Raw genomic sequence first — 19,774 nt, 5'->3', positions numbered from 1 at the left:
GACTGTGCAAAGTATAACATTAGCAGTTAACGTCGGCTACAAATGTTTTACATTTCTGTCAATGAGTGAAAGAGCCTTGAATTTACGTTGTGATGCGATGAATTATTATTTTACAAAGACGTGTGTTCTACTAGTAGTTATAAATGGGTCTGAACTATAGTTTTGGATTTGTGTGCAAAAGTATTAGATGTACAATAAGGCAGTATAAATCAGATGGCTTTTACGTCACAACTCTCTTTCCCAGCATGCAGCTCGGGAGCGGGCTTTCACACATACGGACAGACAGACGACAAAGAAGCTCATTGATGTAGGTAAGTTTAGGTTACTAGAGTTATTTATTAATTACATTAATCATTAAAGTTAGCAACTATTTAAGTTATTTTTAGGAGTGAGTGACCGGAGTCTCCGAACCACATAATGTAACATTTTAGTTCCCTGCCATCGACGTGTTACCATAGGTTAGCTTAGCTTAGCATAGCACACCAACCAGCTAGGTCGTGTCAGGGGCAAATAATAATAATTCGTGAATGATTAAAATGTCTTCATGGAGAGATTTGGCAGACCCCCTGTAGTAACTGTACATTAGTAGCTTGGTACCTTACAATAAATGTTAAAACATTGCACAGTTTTGTGAAATTCTAATGTACTTAATCTGATTTGATTCTAGTAGAGGGTTTCACCATGGACACGTTTGTCACAGAGACGTTGACTGCATGGCAGCTTGAGAACTTGATTGACACATTTAAAGGTAAGTTAATTTGTATTGAGACAATGTTGAGATGTTACTATTAAATATTTTGTTATATATTAAAAAGAGCAAGGTAGCGCTGCAACAAACAACTAATTTGATAATCGATTAATGAAACGATTAATCGACTATTCGGACTATTACTGTATGCCTTGCACAATTTCTCAAACGCTCTTATTTAGCCATCAACTTTTAGATGTAGCTTGAGGTTGTTTTAGGCATGTGGAAACTAACAATGAAGACAATAAAGATGAATACTTGATTCAAAAATACATATATTATTAAATTAACTAAACACATTTTGAACAAAATTAACATTGCTTTTAATTTTAAATAAATAATATTTCACATCAAAAGAAACAACAGTGTTTTAACAAATGGTATTAAATAATCTGATGACAGAACTGTAAACAGAATAGCTGAAACTTTAACAAACTAAATAACTCAGTTTCCTCTAATAAATAAAATAGCTTTTGAAAATGTGTGCATCTTAAAAGTGCTTAATTTTAGATAAATAAAATAAAGTGTAGCAGCAGCTTGAGTTTCCCTTTTTCTTTGTTAACCGTTTCACATCATGACTTAACAGTTTCAGCCGATTATAGAACAATATCAGTCTTTACATCATAACAATTGAACAGTTTTAAAGTTTCTCTTTCTTTCCCTCTTATATTGTACTCCCTCTCTCACTTTGTTTAAATTCAGTGCGAGAATTGAGCTGGAGCTTGTCCTGCCAGGAGTTTGTAAATCTGGGCTGACATGGAGTCAGGGCCATTCTCATACACATGCAGGTGCTCGTTGGTTACAGGGATGCAAACACAGGTATGGTGAAAAAAGAGAGAACTATTCGAAGCAGAGCGTAATATACCATCTGACAAAGGCCTGTGCTATAATGCTTTAATTAACTGTTCTTTATAATATACTCAGATCAATAGGAGACAGAGATGTTAAGTCATAAATGAGTGAGCCGCATATGAATTATTCTGTGAACATACACTTTCAAACAGATGAGATAAGAAATGTCAGTAAAGTAAATGTACGATGTTGCTGTCCAACACTGGCTATCACACACCTTCAACAACAACCAAGGAGTGCATGCGGTGAACAGCAGAACTCAAATGCACTTTAAAAGCGCATCACAATTCAGTGTTTAATTCATGGATTTGAATCGTCATATATTTGTAACAATGATTACTGTCTCATCTCATCGTTCTTTGACAAACTTCTACTGTTTATTTTAACAGGCCATCCACAGACACAAAGAAAGCCCTTGCCGTGGCATTGGTGTATGAATTCCCTTGCCTTTTGGATGGTACAGACAGTGGCTATGTAAGTTAATCAATCAACACATAAAGGAGAACACTCCATACACACACACCTAAAAGAAATGTGCTCAAACGTTTTTCCTAGTGCACAGTCACACGCACATTTTTGGATTGCTCCTTAAAATCCCATGTAACCATCTTCATGGTTTACGCCAGGCCAATTTAATCTGAATCTAATTTTCTCTTTTACACGGAGCTTGGTACACACCTGGCCGAAATCACAAACCTGCTACAGGTTTCCTGGAGGAGCGCTTGAGGAACGTCAGGAAGCGCATGAGAATGCTGAAACGACCACGCCACCAAGAACAACAGAAGGAACAGACCGTCCCTAGTACACCAGGTAATACTAATAACCAATATTAATTATCCCCGCCAGGCTAGAATAGACAAATGCAAGGGATTATATTTTAGGTCCCATGACTCTTCTGTCCATCCATCTTCTAAAAGCTAGTCTCAGGCACCGCTGGACCGATTGGCGACTTTTCACACACTCTCCCAAGTAGGCCAGAACCCCAAATGTTTGAAATCAGCTATAATGAATCTGAGGACCTCTGTACTTATCATTCAACAGAATATGATGTGCCTCCTGAAAAACTTCTAGAAATGGATGAAGGTCAATAGGTATCCAGTGTCCCAAGTTGAGGACTACATGAATCAAACAGCTCTACATAGAGGCAAGTGGATTCGCAGCAATGGATCTAAAAGCCTCCCGGAAATCTTGACTGAGTTCCCTAGGCTTTTAGACAATCCTGGCATGGTAGGGAGGCCTGTGGTGCAGTGGGTTGTGAGTTGGTATTCGGATCAGGAGGTCACAGGTTCAAACCCCACTGCATGTCGTTGTGTCCCTGGGCAAGACACTTCACCCCAAATTGCTCCTGTGGGGATTGCCCACAGAATTGAGTATGTAAGTCGCTTTGGATAAAAGCGTCTAACAAGTGACATGTAATGTAATGTAAGAAATTATTTTGCTATTGCGGTTTTGTCTATTTGAATGATACTCTATTTGTGTTAGGATTTGAAGTAAGGCAGCACCCAAATGCAGATTGAGGAAAAGCGGGTTTCAAAGTGTAACAAAAGGCGAGCTTTAATTACAAAAAGTTGTTGACGATGAAAAAACAAAACAAAACCATGAATCCATAAACAGGTAGCACAAGGTAGCATCCAGCCAAAAACGACAGTGACAAACATGGAGGGTGACAGGAAAGACAATGAACCGACAAGGAACACAGGGGAAGACAAGACTAAATTGTATTGTCATACTGATATTCTGTACAAACTGTGAAGTCCACTGAGACAAATGTAACATTTGTGATATTGGGCTATTAGGGGTGTAACGGTACCCGTACCGAAATTATTCGGTACGGGCCCTTCGGTTCGGTACAGGTGTGTACCGAAGTGTACCAAACGAATATAACGTTAAACGTAAAAAATTGAGAACGTGAACAACTTTTTGGAAGTAATCTCAGGTGCTGCGTCGCAGCATTCAGAGTAATTTGGTCACATTGGGTTCAACGCGTCATAGAGCGAGCAAGTCATTTCATTGGATGAGAGGCATACTATGAGAGCTGGTCAGAGGGATGCGTTCACTTGTAGTCAGTAATTTGAGGAACTGTCGAAAATTAATGGCGAACGCAGATAAAGTTGAGCTCGAAAATATAGCCCAGGGCTATATAAATAAACATTCATTGATTGATTGATTGACTAAATACAAAGAGGGGTAATCACAGGGCAAGACACAGGGAGGGAATGCAGAAACACAAAGGCAATAGGTGAACACAATCAGACACAGGAGGGAAAACACAGGAAGGAAGAAAAGACACAGGTGAGGAGGGAGGAGAAAACACAGAGGCACAAGGTGAACACAATTGGGTTATCAGCCAGGAAGGAACACAGAGACAGGAAGCAACAGACAAGACGGGGGGGGGGTGAACACTTTTCAAAATAAAACAGGAAACCAAAAACAGATCTAGACAAGACAAAACACAACACAGACAGATCGTGACAATTTGACTGATACTCTGCAATGCACTACAAGTTTATGTTTAACCACTTAGACCCTACAGTATATACTTTGTAATAATTTAATAATTTACCTGTTGAAGTGACACTGGCTGTCAAATTGTCCCCTAACCCTTTTCCTAACAGGTACTACAAACCAGAGGTGTGGACTCGAGTCACATGACTTGGACTCGAGTCAGACTCGAGTCACACATTTTATGACTTGAGACTCGACTTGACAACATCACAAAAGACTTGCGACTCGACTTGGACTTGAACACCAATGACTCGGGACTTGACTTGGACTTGAACACCAATGACTCGGGACTTGACTTGGACTTGAGCCTTCTGACTTGAGGTGACTTGCTACTTTAATTCAGAGGTCTCCAACACGCCGATCGCGAGCTGCCGCTAGAAGAGCAGACTCCCGTCGGGGAAAGCAGAATCTTCAGCCGCTCCTACTCTTGCTGAGAATCCTTGCAGGCAGGGGCGGGTCTTTATTTAGCTCAATCATATGCGAGGACACACTAGGATCATACCATTATGTGAAAGAAGGGTGGGGGCACAGCATGTGCAGAGCGACAGGGAGACGGGGAGCCGGATTTAAATGCAAGCGCGTCGGAAAAAGTCAAGAAATGAGCGAAAACCGAAAAAAGAAGCAGCATCTGGCTGCTTTTCAATGATATTGGAGAAAGCAAAGCTGAGTGCAGGATTTGTAAAATGAAAATAACCTTCAGAGCAGGGTTTTTAAGGCCTTAAAAAGGTCTTAAAAATGATTCAGAAGGTCTTAAAAATTATCGGATTTGAAAGGTACTTCTATGTTGCGATAGCGTCTAAATGTGTTTTGGGGGAAATGTCCGGGCTGCAAAGTAACCAGTACGGTAATAGCCTTTCAGTTCCCCCCAACAATTTGTATTGAATTAAATCAACATGGAACCAGTAATCACTAACTTTGTTTCCCCCCGGCCCCTTATTGGAGAACACCCAGCTAGTAACCTAGCAACCAAGCTTCAGCTCATGTAGCCTATCTTCGAATCTACTTACAAATAAATATGGGGAAGTGTAAGTTCAACCGTATTTGGTTGGAAAACGTCTAATTTAGTGCTTGGTTGAAACCAGTGGAGGGAACGTGTTTGAAGCCCGCTGCACCTTTTGCAAAATAAATTAGCGTTTGTTTTGCTAATGTAGCGTTAGCTAGTGGAGTGTTAGCTAGTGCAGCAGCTCCCGCAACAACACCGGAGGACCTCCGGGCGAAGTTTGGGTCTACGTCAACCCTAAAAGCGGAGGTGCTGTAGACGCTAAATACCGTAGCTAAACACCAATCATACAACAGCAACGATGAAATAGTGTAGCCAAGGCAGCAGAGCTCTGAATATAGCTCACTCTCTCTCAGAGACACACACACACACACACACACACACTAGGGCTGCTCGATTATGGCAATAATCAAGATTATGTTGGTCAATAATTAATATCACGATTATTAAATATGATTATTCATTGACTTTGAAAACATCCATTTATTGAACTTTAAAACAGATAATAATTTGAACAGTATCTTTTTAACTGTTGATTACCCTGAACATATAATTCAACTGAAAAACTAATACAAAAATTAATTAAATAAATGATACATTACTAAAAAATTCATTAGATCAAATATGTTGTGGTGCACTGTCACAACCTAGCAAAGCAAAATAATCGTTTTTTTCCGATTATGTTGTTTTCGTAATTGTGGCAGGCCAAAATCGTAATTGCGATTAAAATATGATTAATTGCACAGCCCTAACACACACACACGCACACAGACGCACACACATACACACTTTGTGTCTAACACGCTAACACAGTTCTGTACTGTTACGCTGTTGTGTTCAGTCACTGTTCTTATATTGAACATGAATACATTTACTTTGTAAGTGATTATGGGACGTATTTCTTCTTTATATACATTTTCCTTCATACTTTATTGCCGTGAAATAGGTCTTAAATTATATTCAAAAAGGTGTTATTTGAGTTGGCGAAACCTGCAGGAACCCTGTACAATAAAAAGTCCTGCATTCAAAATGTTACAAGTAAAAGTACAAAAGTATTATCATCAAAATATAGTTAAAGTACCACCTGCAGAGGGATCTAGATGCAGGTGTTCTCTTCCCCATAGAGACCGCCTCGCTGCACATTATCCCTTGCATAAAGATAGATTGTGGGTCCCTTACAACATGTTGTACACAGTGGAAATAAACATTCTGGTTGACTCAATATCAGGGATCTTATACATTAAACTCCTTCTGAATCAAACCGTCACGGTAGCCTTACCTTACTGATCCCTCTTAAATTAGAAAAACACACGTTACTTTACCAGCAGAGAGAAAATGGATTATTAAATTATGAATGTGACTAATAAAGAGCAATTTGATTATTAAGTATTATTCTGTTGATCGATGTCATTACATTTGGTGAAAAACACATAATGACTTGTTTATGACTCGTTTTGTCAAAGTTTAGGACTTGACTTGACTTGAACTTGCCCATCCTGACTTGAGACTTGACTTGGACTTGAGCGCAAAGACTTGAGACTTGACTTGGACTTGCAAAACAATGACTTGAGACTTGACTCGGACTTGAGCGCAAAGACTTGAGACTTGACTCGGACTTGCAAAACAATGACTTGGTCCCACCTCTGCTACAAGCCCATATCATTTCTTTAAACACTGTTCTATTGTTTTTCATGTTTTTCAAAATGTATCAGATATCACAAGACTTCCAGCAGCTTCATCCAGAGGCAGTGGGAAAACTGTTTCAGAACTGGGCTACTATGAGTGACCAAATCCTTACATATGCCCAGCGAGAGGGAAAACTGCCCTTGGTGTTTGATGACATGACACCAGGTAAGCTATTTCTTACTATGTAACACACACACATCGGTTCTTTGAAAATAGCAGATGTACATGCTTGCATTGCGTCCCAATGAAACTCGTTGTGAGCTTGTGGATCTGCAATTTTTTAAATATTTTAACAATCATCTTGTATGGGGTCCCTTGCACAACATGTTTTCGGATGGGAGTCTGTTGACAAATACATAAATACATGAACAAGTTTGTGAACCACTTCATTAGATACCTTTTGTCTTTCTTTGATTCCTGCTCCCCCCCTTCCTTTTCTTTCTCTTTCTGGAAACAATCAAAACGATGGAGCTTGCACAAAAACAAATGTCACCCACTGTTTTACACCTGTGAACCTGTGATGTGACAATAACGATTCTGATAAGATGTCACAACACTTCCTGTGATTATAATAGATACAATTCACGCCTTGTTTTTACCATTCAACACCAGGGCAGAAAAGTCAATATTGGTTCAGAAATATCAATCTTTATATACTATTTAAATGTTAATATGTATTTTTCTTATATTGCGTAGGCCGAGCTTTGAAAGTCCTGCCGACTCTGCTTCCTCCATCGGTCTACAGGGTTGGAGGAAAAGTCCACAGACCGACCATAGAGGAGTCCCGCGAGTCCTTCATTAATATCCAACCAGTAAGTTTTACTTTTGTTTTTCTACTTCAATAATGGTGGGTGTTTCTGTGTTTATATACTAGCATTTTCATACTTCAATAAAAAAGATAATAAAAACAACATGCTTAACTTAAATGGCAGGTTATATTGCAAGTAACTGTTGTGTAATTAACAGGTGGGCACCAACATGGTACAGTACCTACAGACAGCAGAGAGAACTCAACCCTTCCCGCACATCTTGTGTCTTGGTGATGACATGACAACATGCCAGACCTTCACCATTGTGTCAGACAACGCCATTGAAACGGACACTTTGCTGGGTGCAGTAGATCTGTGTTTTAAGGCTTTCTTTGTGTTTGACCTCAATTACACAAAGCAGTGTCTCCCCACCTGGGAGTTTATCCAACAGGCAGTATATAACATTGATGGACATGAATCCTCAAATGTCAAATTTATGAGGACATCAATTGCAGCTTTGGCCTAAAGGTACACAGAGAGAGAAGTAGCCTTTTAGTGATGTGTGTCAAACAAGTTGACAGCTGCTCTCTAAAAATATGATTGACACAAAACATGATTGCAGAAGACAGTAGGCACAAACTTTAATTGTGTTCCTGTTAATTCATTTATTTTAATTTCTTACTTTACGTGATTTAATTGACTTATTATTTACTTATTTAATTTACTTCATTTATTTATTTACCTTGTTATGTTTGTGTCTGTATATAGTTTCTGCTGGGCAGAGAAATGTTTTATCTCTATATTTAAATATGTTCATGTTATTTAAACCTGAAAGAGAAGTTGGTCCAGATAACAGCACTTTGTAATATATCATTTGTTTTAAGGCTCTTTTTTTTTTTTGGGGGGGGGTTGAATTTGTATTGTTTGCATTGTTCTTTTATAGTGGCCTGAATGTTGACGATTTGCCAAAGATGTTCAAATTATGAATAAATGCATTTTTATATATATATATATATACGGTGTGTTTGGAGATTATTCATTACACTATTATACATTATTATTATATTATATTTAGCCCAACAATATAGTTAATTTCAATCACTAGCTTGGGTCAAATAAACAATCCAATGTATGGGTTAAAATGATCCAGCCCAGCATATGGGTTAAGACAACCCAGCGCGTGTTCTGTCCTATAGTGACTCAGCAGCTGGGTTATGATTGGGTTATTTTTTAACCCAGTAGTTTTAAGAGTGTATGTCCACTGTTGGGAGTAATGGATTATTCTGTTTTAAAGTAGAACAAAAGTTGAGTGCACATATTGTTGTGATAAGCAGTTTTTACACTGAAGCACAAAAAGTACCATCTTTTGGCAAAGCACATCTTAGCTGACATTACCTGACAATAGAGTCCTGCTGGCGTCACGAGGGAGGCAAAGAGGAGGCAAATCCTACTTTGATTGAGCTAAGTATCGCTGGTGTTTTATTTTATTTGGTTGTTTAGCCCCTCATGCTATAATCATGTGTATTTTCTCCATTCCTGTACATGTGTCTTCTCGCAATTATCACTGGCCCCGTGTATCTCCTAATCGATATAACCGGCCTGCTCTCGTCTATCCCACATGCTCCACTGAGATCCAACATCTAGTTTCAGGCGGCCTGTGGAACTGCCAGTCAGCTGTTCCTAAGGCTGACTTCATCTTTGGCTACGCTTCCCTGCAGTCTCTGGATTTCCTTGCTCTCACTGAGACCTGGATTACTCCATCCAACACATCCACCCCAGCAGCTCTCTCCACTGCATATTCCTTCTCCCATACACCCAGACCCACTGGCAGAAGAGGTGGCACTGGTCTCCTGCTCTCTCCCAAATGGAGCTTTTCCCTCTTCAAGCTACCTAACTTCACTCCTTCCACCTTTGAATTCCATGCCGTCACAGTAACCCATCCTATACAGTTAACCATTGTTGTTCTCTACCGTCCACCAGGCGCCTTGGGGGACTTCTTGGAGGAATTAGATAATCTCCTCTCACTCATCCCTGAAACTGGCCCTCCCGCTGTACTTCTCGGAGACTTCAACCTCCAGACAGGGAAGATAGACGAACTAACATCTCTGTTAACCGCCTTTGCTTTCTCACTGTCTCCGTCCCCACCGACTCATAAAGCTGGCAATGTCCTTGATCTCATATTCTCAAGGAACTGCGCTACTTCTAACCTCTCTGTAAACCCGCTCCACACATCCGATCACTTCTTCATTTCATTCTCTCTTCCCCTTTCCAAACATAACGAACTAATCTCTTCTCATCCTGCACTTGTCCGCCGTAACCTTCGTTCCCTCTCCCCCTCTACCTTTGCCTCATCGGTGCTCTCAGCCCTCCCTTCCTCTGACTCGTTCCAACTCCTGCCTCCAAACTTTGCTGCAGAAACTCTCCTCTCTACTCTCTCATCCTCTCTGGACTCGCTCTGTCCTCTCACATCTCGGCAGGCTCGTCAGTCCCCTCCTGCTCCCTGGCTAAATGACGCACTGCGTGCTAATAGAACCGTCCTTCGGGCAGCAGAGCGGAAACGGTAGAAATCCAAACACCATGACGACCTCCTAACCTATCAGGCTCTCCTCTCCTCTTTCTCTGCTTCGATCTCTCAGGCAAAAAGCACTTTCTTTCAAGATAAGATCCAATCTTCCTATTCCAATCCCAAAAAACTATTTTCCATCTTCTCCACCCTCTTGGACCCCCCCAAAGCCCCTTCCCCCCTCCTCACTTCTGTCAAGCGACTTTGTTACCCACTTTGAAAAAAAGGTTGATGATATTCGCTCTTCTTTTTCTGACTCACCTTTACTCACCGCTGGGTCACCAGACCCTCCTTCCACCAACACACTAACCTCCTTTTCCCCTCTCTCTCCAAGTGAGGTTCTTACCCTCATTACCTCTGCCCGCCCTACCACCTGTCCTCTGGACCCTATCCCTTCAAACCTCCTTCAGACTATTGCTCCTGATATTCTACCGTTTCTCACCCGTTTCATCAACACTTCTCTAACTTCTGGTCACTTTCCAAACAGTCTCAAGGAGGCAAGAGTAAACCCTCTCCTAAAGAAACCCACTCTCAACCCGTCTGATGTTATAAACTACAGGACTGTCTCTCTCCTCCCGTTCCTGTCTAAAACACTTGAACGCGCTGTCTTTAAACAACTCTCCTGTTATCTCCATCAGAACAACCTTCTGGATCCAGTCTGGTTTCAAGGCAGGTCACTCCACAGAAACTGCCCTCCTTGCTGTCACTGAGGAACTGCACACGGCTAAAGCAGCCTCCCTCTCCTCTGTCATCATCCTGTTGGACCTGTCTGCTGCATTCAACACGGTGAATCATCAGATCCTCCTTGGCACTCTCCAAAAACTTGGAGTTTCAGGCTCTGCACTTTCCCTCATCACCTCATACCTCAAAGACCGCACCTACAGGGTTACTTGGAGAGGGTCGGAGTCCGACCCTTGTCAATTAACTACAGGGGTCCCTCAGGGCTCTGTTCTTGGTCCCCTCCTCTTCTCCTTGTACACAAACTCGCTCGGATCAGTCATTAGCCCGCATGGTTTTTCATACCACTGCTACGCTGACGACACCCAATTAATTCTGTCCTTTCCCCGCTCAGAGACCCAGGTCGTCGCACGCATCTCTGCTTGTCTAGCTGACATCTCTCAGTGGATGTCTGCTCACCACCTCAAGCTCAACATTGACAAGACTGAACTGCTTTTCCTTCCGGGAAAAGATTGTCCCACTCTTGACCTGACAATCAACATCGGCCCCTCTGTTGTTTCCCCGACTCAGACTGCAAGGAATCTGGGTGTGACCCTAGATAACAACCTGTCCTTCACTGCAAACATCGCTGCTACAACCCGCTGCTGCAGATACACGCTTTACAACATCAGGAAGATACGTCCCCAGCTGACCCAGAAAGCGACTCAGGTTCTGGTCCAGGCTCTCGTCATCTCACGCCTAGACTACTGCAACTCCCTCCTGGCTGGTCTACCTGCATGTGCCAACCGACCTCTGCAGCTCATCCAGAATGCAGCGGCTCGTCTGGTCTTCAACCTTCCTATATTCTCCCACACCACTCCGCTCCTCTGCTCCCTTCACTGGCTTCCGGTAACTGCTAGAATCCACTTCAAGACAATAGTACTTGCATACCATGCTGTGAATGGATCTGGCCCTTCCTACATCCAGGACATGGTTAAACCGTACACCCCAGCGCGTGCACTCCGCTCTGCATCAACCAAACGGCTCGCTGCACCCTCGCTACGAAGGGGACCCAAGTTCCCATCAGCAAAAACACGTGGGTTTGCTATCCTGGCTCCAAGATGGTGGAATGAGCTCCCCATTGACATCAGGACAGCAGAAAGCTTACACACCTTCCGGCGCAGACTGAAAACTCATCTCTTTCGACTCCACTTCGAGCGATAGAACTATTAACAAAGCACTTATATACTAATAAAGGACTGGCTTACCTAAAGCCAGTTGAGTAGCACTTGAAATGTTTTTGCTCAATGAAACCTGATGTACTTATATGATTCTGTTTTCTTCAAGTTTGTATTTTGTTGGTCGAACGCACTTATTGTAAGTCGCTTTGGATAAAAGCGTCAGCTAAATGCAATGTAATGTAATTACCTCAAATGCCAAAGGTGCTAAAGAGGTGCTCACAGAACAGGCAGGACTATTACTTATGAAACAATCAGGTCTCACCTCATTCTCACAAAGTTGCTAATTGTTATTTAACTCTTGTATGATGTTCATATTTTTGTTACTCAGCCAGTGTTCGTGGGTCCGGCTTCAATTCAACACAATCAAACGATTTTATGTTAAAATACTCAACAGACATTTACTTCATCTCAATTACAGCATATATGGTTAATATTTGCCCTTTTACATTTGTTAGATCACATTAATGAATTAAAGTGCTACTGGTCCTGTGGCTCGTCTTGTTTTTGCAACTAGCTGATGCTCAATCTCATCCTCTTCTTCAAAGTCACTGTGATCCTCACATTCTGAAACCTCTTCCTCTTCCTCTACATCATCATCAAATGGTTATCTCTCCTCCAGAATCATTTGCAAGGCCCTCTGAGCAGAGAATCTTTTGGCCATCTTGATCAGTTGTGACGCAAACTGGCGAAGCTTTATTTATTGTGTCTTGCCCCAAATTTGCTGCTGGGATAGTGTGAAAAAAATAAAGATTGGTTCCCACAAAACATAATACACACACACACACATGAACACCCTGTATGTAATGTAAATGTGTAGGGGGGCGGATACAGTGGGTGGTCATTGAAAATGTGTTCTGATATATGGTCTTCACAGAAATGAGCCAAGGCCATTGAGTGTGGGTTTGAAAAAATAATTCATCATATCATATTTCTTTAGCTAAAAAATGAAAACAGGTCTCACAGACCCGAATACCATACAAGGGTTAAACAAGGACTGGTGAACCAAAGAAGGAATGTTTGCCCTGATATCGGACAGTTATTACAAATATTTGACCTTTCAAAATATTTTGAAAAGTGAAAGGTTACAAGCTCAACAGATACTGTCAGTAAGATCATGAGTTAAAGAGATACAATCATGATTAATATCAGTGACTCGTGTGACAAATCTCGATAAATCAAGTGTTGAAGGGCTTCCTGATTATGCACATTTGTAAAGTGTGGATAGCTAATATCTAAAAGAAATGTGGTTTTATGCTCGACAAAGCCTAACAATACAGTACCCGGTGAGTAGTTATTTTATTTAGGAACATAGTCAAAGTGCACTTCTGACCAGAATACAGCTCACCACACATCTGTTGGATAAATGTCACTGCAATGAGGCTTGGAAACCTTACTTTCATTGGTCATGCTACAATTGTGGTGATCAGGCTTGAAAGGTTGAAAAGTATTGGCACGCAATTTCTCCAGATTGTCTTTGATTTGTCCGATACCAGATCTCATGAACAAGCTGCTGGAGGCAAAACGATTCCTTCACTTTATCATGTGCTGGTCCCATTTAAAAAATAAAAAAAACTTCCCATGACTGGTGGAACTCGTAAAAAATGAATGGTTAGCATATCTGAGGCAGTGTAAATGTTGTATTTAGAGTTTTTATACTTCTTTCTATTGTAGATGTCAATATGCTCTTCATCCTGTAATATAACGCTTATTTTTAAACACGTTTCTTTTTCAGCTGCCATTCCCCCTCACAGCTGCCTTCCTGTTGTCGCAGTACGCTCTCTACTGGAGTCAATCTGAAACAGCAAGTTGGCAACAAGGACTGAACGGTAACTCACTTTCTGCATGCACAATATTTGACATAGTGTCGTTCAAACGCTTGATCAAATGTAACACAGATAGCATCTGCGCAAAAGAAAAATGGAAGGAATGTCATGTAAAATGACCCCAAATGAAAATCTACGTATAATTCTGTATACATGAATTACAGGAATGGATTGTAGGGACAAAATACTGGAAAAATAAGATACCCAACTGGAAGGAAAAACCTTTTTTCATAAGTGAATTTAGCAAAACTGTTTGTTAGTTTTGCAAGTATGAGTAGGGGATGCAATATTATGAGATTACAACTGTTTTAATTAATTAATTATTCTTTAAATGTTGTGTATGTATTTTTTTTTAAGTTATTTATATTTTTTTGTTTGGAAGTAATGACATTTTGAAACATGTTGAAATGCTTAATCTTAGGTATTTAAAACCCTCAGTCAAGCAGTGAACATACAATTATACAAAATTACATTACACAAATGTAAGGCAACGGTATTCAAATGAAAACATTAAATTATATTTTTATAGATTAATATTTCTGTAATATAACAGAACTCTGTCTTCCGGGCCATTTTCGTTCCTACCCTCACCTATGGTCAGGAAGGATGGGTCATGACCGAAAGAACGAGATCGCGGATACAAGCGGCCGAGATGGGTTTTCTCCGCAGGGTGGCTGGTGTCTCCCTTAGGGATAAGGTGAGAAGTTCCGTCATCTAGGAGGGACTCGGAGTTGAACCGCTCCTCCTTCGCGTAGAAAGGAGCCAGTTGAGGTGGTTCGGGCACCTAGTAAGGATGCCACCTGGGCGCCTCCCTAGGGAGGTGTTCCAGGCACGTCCAGCTGGGAAGAGACCAAGGGGTAGACCTAGGACCAGGTGGAGGGATTATATCTCTTCGCTGGCCTGGGAGCGCCTTGGGATCCCCCAGTCAGAGCTGGTTGATGTCGCCAGGGAAAAGAAAGTGTGGGGCTATCTGCTGGAACTGATACCTCCGCGACCCGACCACGGATAAGCGGGAGAAGATGGATGGATGGTAATATAACAAATAGTTAATCTTATACTTCCAACACAGTTCTCCAATTTTTCCCCTCCGATTATAAAACACACATTTTCTTTTTAAACTTTTTTATTCATTCTTCAAACATTATGCAACCAATCAACACTCACACACACACACAAACTCACACACATACACTCACGTATACAAAGTGCGGACATAAGACAATGACATGTCTATGACAGATAGGCAACATGAAGAGCAAAGGTGCTAAATATTGCACGTTATGATCAGTTTAGGAAACTTTTCAGACCGTTCAGCTTCACCGGTAAATGAGCCCAGGCGTGTGGAACCATCCCAGCAACACAGCTGAGAGAGGACACACACTTCCTGTTGCTAAGTTACCAGCATTAGTCATGTGACTGATGTTCATTCTCCTACTGAAGGGAAGGTAGATGCATCTCTGTAGGAAGAACCTAAAACGAGGTAACAGTTGATAATGGCACACCACTCAGGATGTGAAGCGCCATTTTCACAGAAATATTTGATGCAAGTGCCATACATCACAAATATTTGGTTGTTTAAGATAATAAATGGAAACTAAGAGAAAATGTAGTTGAGAGTACACTATGCTGAGTTTACAGCAGTAATAGTATGGCCTGAATAGCTGCAGAATTAATGTTTCTGTGGCGCTTAAATATAACTTATTGCCTTATTGCTCTCAAAAAGAAAAGCAATAGATTAACATTAGGCCATACCTGAGTCTAATAGATTGTACGTAAAGTAAACATAATGAACCTGGAAAACTAAATAATGGATTGTGCGAGGAGCAATAATGAGCGAGTTATTGCTTAGAAGCAGCCCTTCATCAGGTCAGCTTGTCATTTGTTCTGAGACAATATTACATACAAAGCCACACATTCTCTATTCAACCAAGTGATAAATTAGCATTCAATTTCAAAACCACAACGAGAGGCTGTCCTCTGCCGGGGTGGTGGTCTCAGGAGCAGTCGGTGAAGGTGGTCACCATGTTGCCCCGGCGCTGAGTCACTGTCCTGCAGTGCTGCTTCCCCTGGAACCTGCTGTCAGTCCTGGAAGTGTGCGTGTTAAAGGAGAACATCTTCTCCAAGTCCTCAAACATGTCATCAAAGAGTCCCCCTCCGAAGCCCCCCTGTCTCTTCTGTCTGCTGGCAGCCTCCCGGTGGGCCTGGAAGTGGCTGTCAAAGTGTCTCTTTTGGTGGGCTTGGTTTTGGGAGTGGAAGTGGTGTTGGTGTCGCTGACCAAAAGTGTCAAAGTCTTTGAAAATGTCGTCAAAGTTGAAGGATTGGTAGTGCTGGTTGAAGTTGTAGGCGCCTCCTCCTCCTTGATGCCCCCCCCCTGTTGACGGGCCGTGGCCAAACTGGTCGTACTCTCTCCTCCTCTTGTCGTCGGATAGCGTCTCGTATGCTGCGAGAGACAAACACGCATTACTTCACGCATTAATTAGGTTTCAGACCGTTTTAACCCTTTAAGTTCTATTTTGATCAATGTAGAGGTACATTTATTAAAAACAAGTAATATAATATAATATATAATATAAGTTGATCAACCGAAAGAAGAAATTACAACTATTTTAATTAATCAATTGTTTTTCATGCATAAAAAGCAACATGTTGAGCCTCTAAATTTACCTTTTTTCATCGGTTTATATATTTAGTTTGTATTATATTTATGTTAAACTGAATACTTGTTGGTTTTGGACTTACAAAACAAGACATTTAAAAGCATGACCTTGAATTCAGGAAACCCGGATGGCCATTTTTTCTGAGACTATACTATGCCGTTTCTTGCACATTTTCGACATTCTTTTTTTCTGATATTTTAGACATACTAAACGTAATAATGTTATCATAGTTATTTTATTGAGTTGTTGGTACATTTTTTGTTAGGTATATTAATTAGGCTGAACTAATAATTTGTTTTGGTTCAACTCAATAAAATTGCTGATGTGACATTAATTAACAAATTCTTTCTTTATTTATTTTTCTCTATATAATGTACTTTGTCGTTTTTTTGCATATTTTCGACATCATTTTTTCCCGAAGTTGTTCTTTTTTTAATTTACAGACTGTTCATTATTTTTTTCTTCATATTTGACATTTTATCTAAAAAATAATCAGGCGATGAATTCATTATGGAAATAATGAGAGCAATGTTTTCCTTATGAGGCCACCTAAATAGAATTACTCTAGTTAGTGAGTGAGTGAGTGAGTGAGTGAGTGAGTGAGTGAGTGAGTGAGTGAGTGAGTGAGTGAGTGAGTGAGTGAGTGAGTGAGTGAGTGAGTGAGTGAGTGAGTTAGTTAGTTAGTTAGTTAGTTAGTTAGTTAGTTAGTTAGTTAGTTAGTTAGTTTATTTTCTTTAATAAGGCCCATTAAAGAAGAGAGGGTGTGCCAGAAAACACCCAGCTGTCATCATGATAGCATTATGTCACGTCATGATAATAACAGTAACAGGCTATTATCACTTTTCAGAGTGACTCATGGATTTCAGAGAAGGTATTCTTTTAGAAGAACCCCTGAAATATGAAAAACGTTGTGACATTCCTATAATTTTCTCAAAGTTATTGAAGTGAAGCTTTTATTTATGTCTTAATATATATACATATGTTTATATATCTTTTTTATTATCCGTCTGTACGCAAAAACTGCAAGATTGACAATAAAGTTGACATTGAATTTGACTGTTTTGTAGTTTCCTAGTCCTGCAAGGGCACAGAGGCTTACCCTCTGCTATCTCCCTGAACTTGGCCTCTGCGTTGGGGCCCCTGTTTCTGTCCGGATGGTACTTCAGGGCCAGCTTGTGGAAGGCCTTCTTGATCTGGCGTTCCGTGGCTTCTTTCGGCACCCCCAGTATCTCGTAGTAGTCCCCATTGGCCAGGATGAACTCTGAGATGAGCAGGATGTGCACCGCTAGCAGCAACACACACTGCGCGGTGGCCATACTGCTGCTTCTGGCGCCTTTCTGTGAAGAGATCAGTTTGACAGCTCGGTTAACCACATTTCACACACTGGAAAGACTTTCAGAAACACTTTAAAACGCTAATGTTCGCATACTTGCTTCATATACCAACCTGGATATAGGTTTTAATAATACGCTTTATTTTTATAGCATTGTTCATACACCAGGTACAGCTCAAAGTGCTTTAACAAGGCACACATCACAATTTAAAACTTACATTTTACATCAGGCCAGACGTTAAAACCTTTTAGCCCACATGCAGCATAACCTACAAAACCTATAACCTTTTATGACATAATAACATTACTTTGCTAGCTAGTTTCAACAGAAAGGCTAGGGTTCCCAAGAATATGAAACTGTTTTTGTAAAACAACACAGTAATGTCACCCAGTTTTCACATACTTTTAAACTCTAATGTTCAGATACTAGCTTCAAATAACAACCTGAATACATGTTTTATGACATAAAAACATAGCTAGTTTCGACAGAAAGGCGTTGGTTCCCAAGAACATGAAACTGTTTTTGTGGAATAACACAGGAATGTAAACCAGTTTTGACATAAAACTGCTTGTTAATAATACTCCACTGTTATGCTCAGTTGCAGGTAAACTACCCAGGACTAGTAATAGGTCATGTTTACTTGAAAAATAAGGATTACCTGGAGAAGAGGTGACAAACAGCCTGAGGATACTTCGATCAGCCGCGGACAGCTCCAGCTGATGCGCAACAAAAGCTAGCGGTTGTTGACGAGCCGAATTCCAAAGCCGTAACACCACGACTCGCAACGCCATTGGTCCATTTCTCAACAAAGTGACTCGGTGCACTGTGATTGGTGGACACAGTGCGCACGTGGAGCATGGGGATAGTCAGAAAAGAAAACAAGTGAAGGAGGAGGGTAATCTGCTCGTACTTCCTGCTTTGCTTTGTGGTGATATTCTGTCATTTTTAATCAAGTAATGACACCCAAACATGTTTTCAGCCCTGGAAATATGTTATTCTGTTAATATGTTTACTTTCTAAATGTTTTTTTGTATTTGTACATTCTTGTAACATTTGATTTATTCCACATTTTGGACAATAAACCTGCGATGTGCAATACAAACACTATCTGCATTTGTACGGCGTAATTATACATGTCCCAACCAGTCTATGGTCCCAACACTTGTTTTTTTAAACTCACAATCATTTAATATGCTATTTATGTCACTACGTTTACTCAAACTGCTGTTACTCGTGTTTTGTGCCATGCTTGTGTACTTTTATTTTTATTTTATTACTAATGTGTGCTTTACTTTTTTATTATTTCATGACTTTTTGTTTTACTCATTCAACTTTTGCTGTAAAACTGTATTTTCCCCGCTGTGGGAGTAATAACGGGTTTCTGATTCAGTTATACAACCTTTTGTAATCATAGATGGTAACTATCTTGATGACAGAACGGAATAAACGTCATATCCGCTGAGTGCTACAACCCGGAAGTGGCTGTTCACGGGCTGGTTTCAGGTTTGTGTTTTGAAAAATGTTAGCAACAAACGTGTTTATGTGAAGCGCTTTCATGCAGTTTCTCAGCAGATATGCCCCGTTACTGCGCCGTGAAGGTGTGCAGAAACCGCGGGGGAACTACACCCAGACCACACAACAAGAGAATCAGCTTCTACCCGTATGTTGGTTGTTTTCTTTCTATTGTTTCTCTGAGTTGAAATGTTTGTTTGGTTCAGCTGCAAGTGCTTCTTTTCTGCTATCCTTGGCATCTTTGGTAATAATGAGTTATTGTCGCAGTGATAAATTACCATGTAATGTCACGTCAATAATATATCATTTGTTTATACCTAGTTCAAAGGTATAAGGGGAGACTGTTGTAGTGAATGTGGAGTAATGGATACATTGATAGATGCTTAATCTATCCCAAATTGGGAAATGATGTTGTCACAGCAGCAGTGTTTAGCATTACACGAGTTA

General features: G+C 40.6%; 3 protein-coding genes across 7 annotated transcripts in view; 2 read left to right on the top strand and 1 right to left on the bottom strand.

Moving 5' to 3' along the window:
* Positions 1-19,774, top strand: part of LOC117558236 (THAP domain-containing protein 5-like) — a 32,145-nt gene that overhangs the window by 8,925 nt on the left and 3,446 nt on the right. The window contains exons 1-3 of one of the 2 annotated variants that reach the window (XM_034234277.1): positions 18,440-18,710; positions 19,230-19,318; positions 19,377-19,475. In XM_034234277.1, the coding sequence (XP_034090168.1) occupies positions 19,390-19,475 (86 nt within the window). In that variant the 5' untranslated portion in view covers positions 18,440-18,710; positions 19,230-19,318; positions 19,377-19,389. Of the gene's footprint in view, positions 1-13,733; positions 13,828-18,439; positions 18,711-19,229; positions 19,476-19,774 lie in introns of those variants that run through there. The other variant, XM_034234276.1, reaches the window with a different exon arrangement.
* LOC117558240 lies at positions 421-8,585 on the top strand. Of its 4 annotated transcripts, none has more exons than XM_034234283.1 (6): positions 421-748; positions 1,990-2,074; positions 2,306-2,410; positions 6,818-6,956; positions 7,488-7,603; positions 7,758-8,580. In XM_034234283.1, the coding sequence occupies exons 4-6, from the start codon at positions 6,884-6,886 to the stop codon at positions 8,064-8,066; spliced, it is 498 nt and encodes a 165-aa protein (XP_034090174.1). In that variant the 5' UTR covers positions 421-748; positions 1,990-2,074; positions 2,306-2,410; positions 6,818-6,883; the 3' UTR covers positions 8,067-8,580. The 4 variants fall into 4 exon arrangements, with proteins under 4 accessions (XP_034090174.1, XP_034090175.1, XP_034090173.1 ...); XM_034234284.1 differs by lacking the exon at positions 421-748 and adding an exon at positions 1,507-1,567; XM_034234282.1 differs by lacking the exons at positions 421-748; positions 1,990-2,074 and having other exon boundaries at positions 2,083-2,410; positions 7,758-8,579.
* On the bottom strand, positions 14,930-18,587 carry LOC117558241 (dnaJ homolog subfamily B member 9-like). The gene is made up of 3 exons (XM_034234285.1): positions 18,474-18,587; positions 17,581-17,818; positions 14,930-16,264 (listed from the first exon to the last, which is right to left on the bottom strand). The coding sequence occupies exons 2-3, from the start codon at positions 17,795-17,797 to the stop codon at positions 15,819-15,821; spliced, it is 663 nt and encodes a 220-aa protein (XP_034090176.1). The 5' UTR covers positions 17,798-17,818; positions 18,474-18,587; the 3' UTR covers positions 14,930-15,818.

The sequence above is a fragment of the Gymnodraco acuticeps genome, unplaced genomic scaffold (assembly GCF_902827175.1).
Source record: "Gymnodraco acuticeps unplaced genomic scaffold, fGymAcu1.1, whole genome shotgun sequence".
Lineage (NCBI taxonomy): Eukaryota > Metazoa > Chordata > Actinopteri > Perciformes > Bathydraconidae > Gymnodraco > Gymnodraco acuticeps.
Note: the sequence above shows the minus strand (reverse complement) of the source record. Positions and strands in the feature narration are given on the sequence as shown.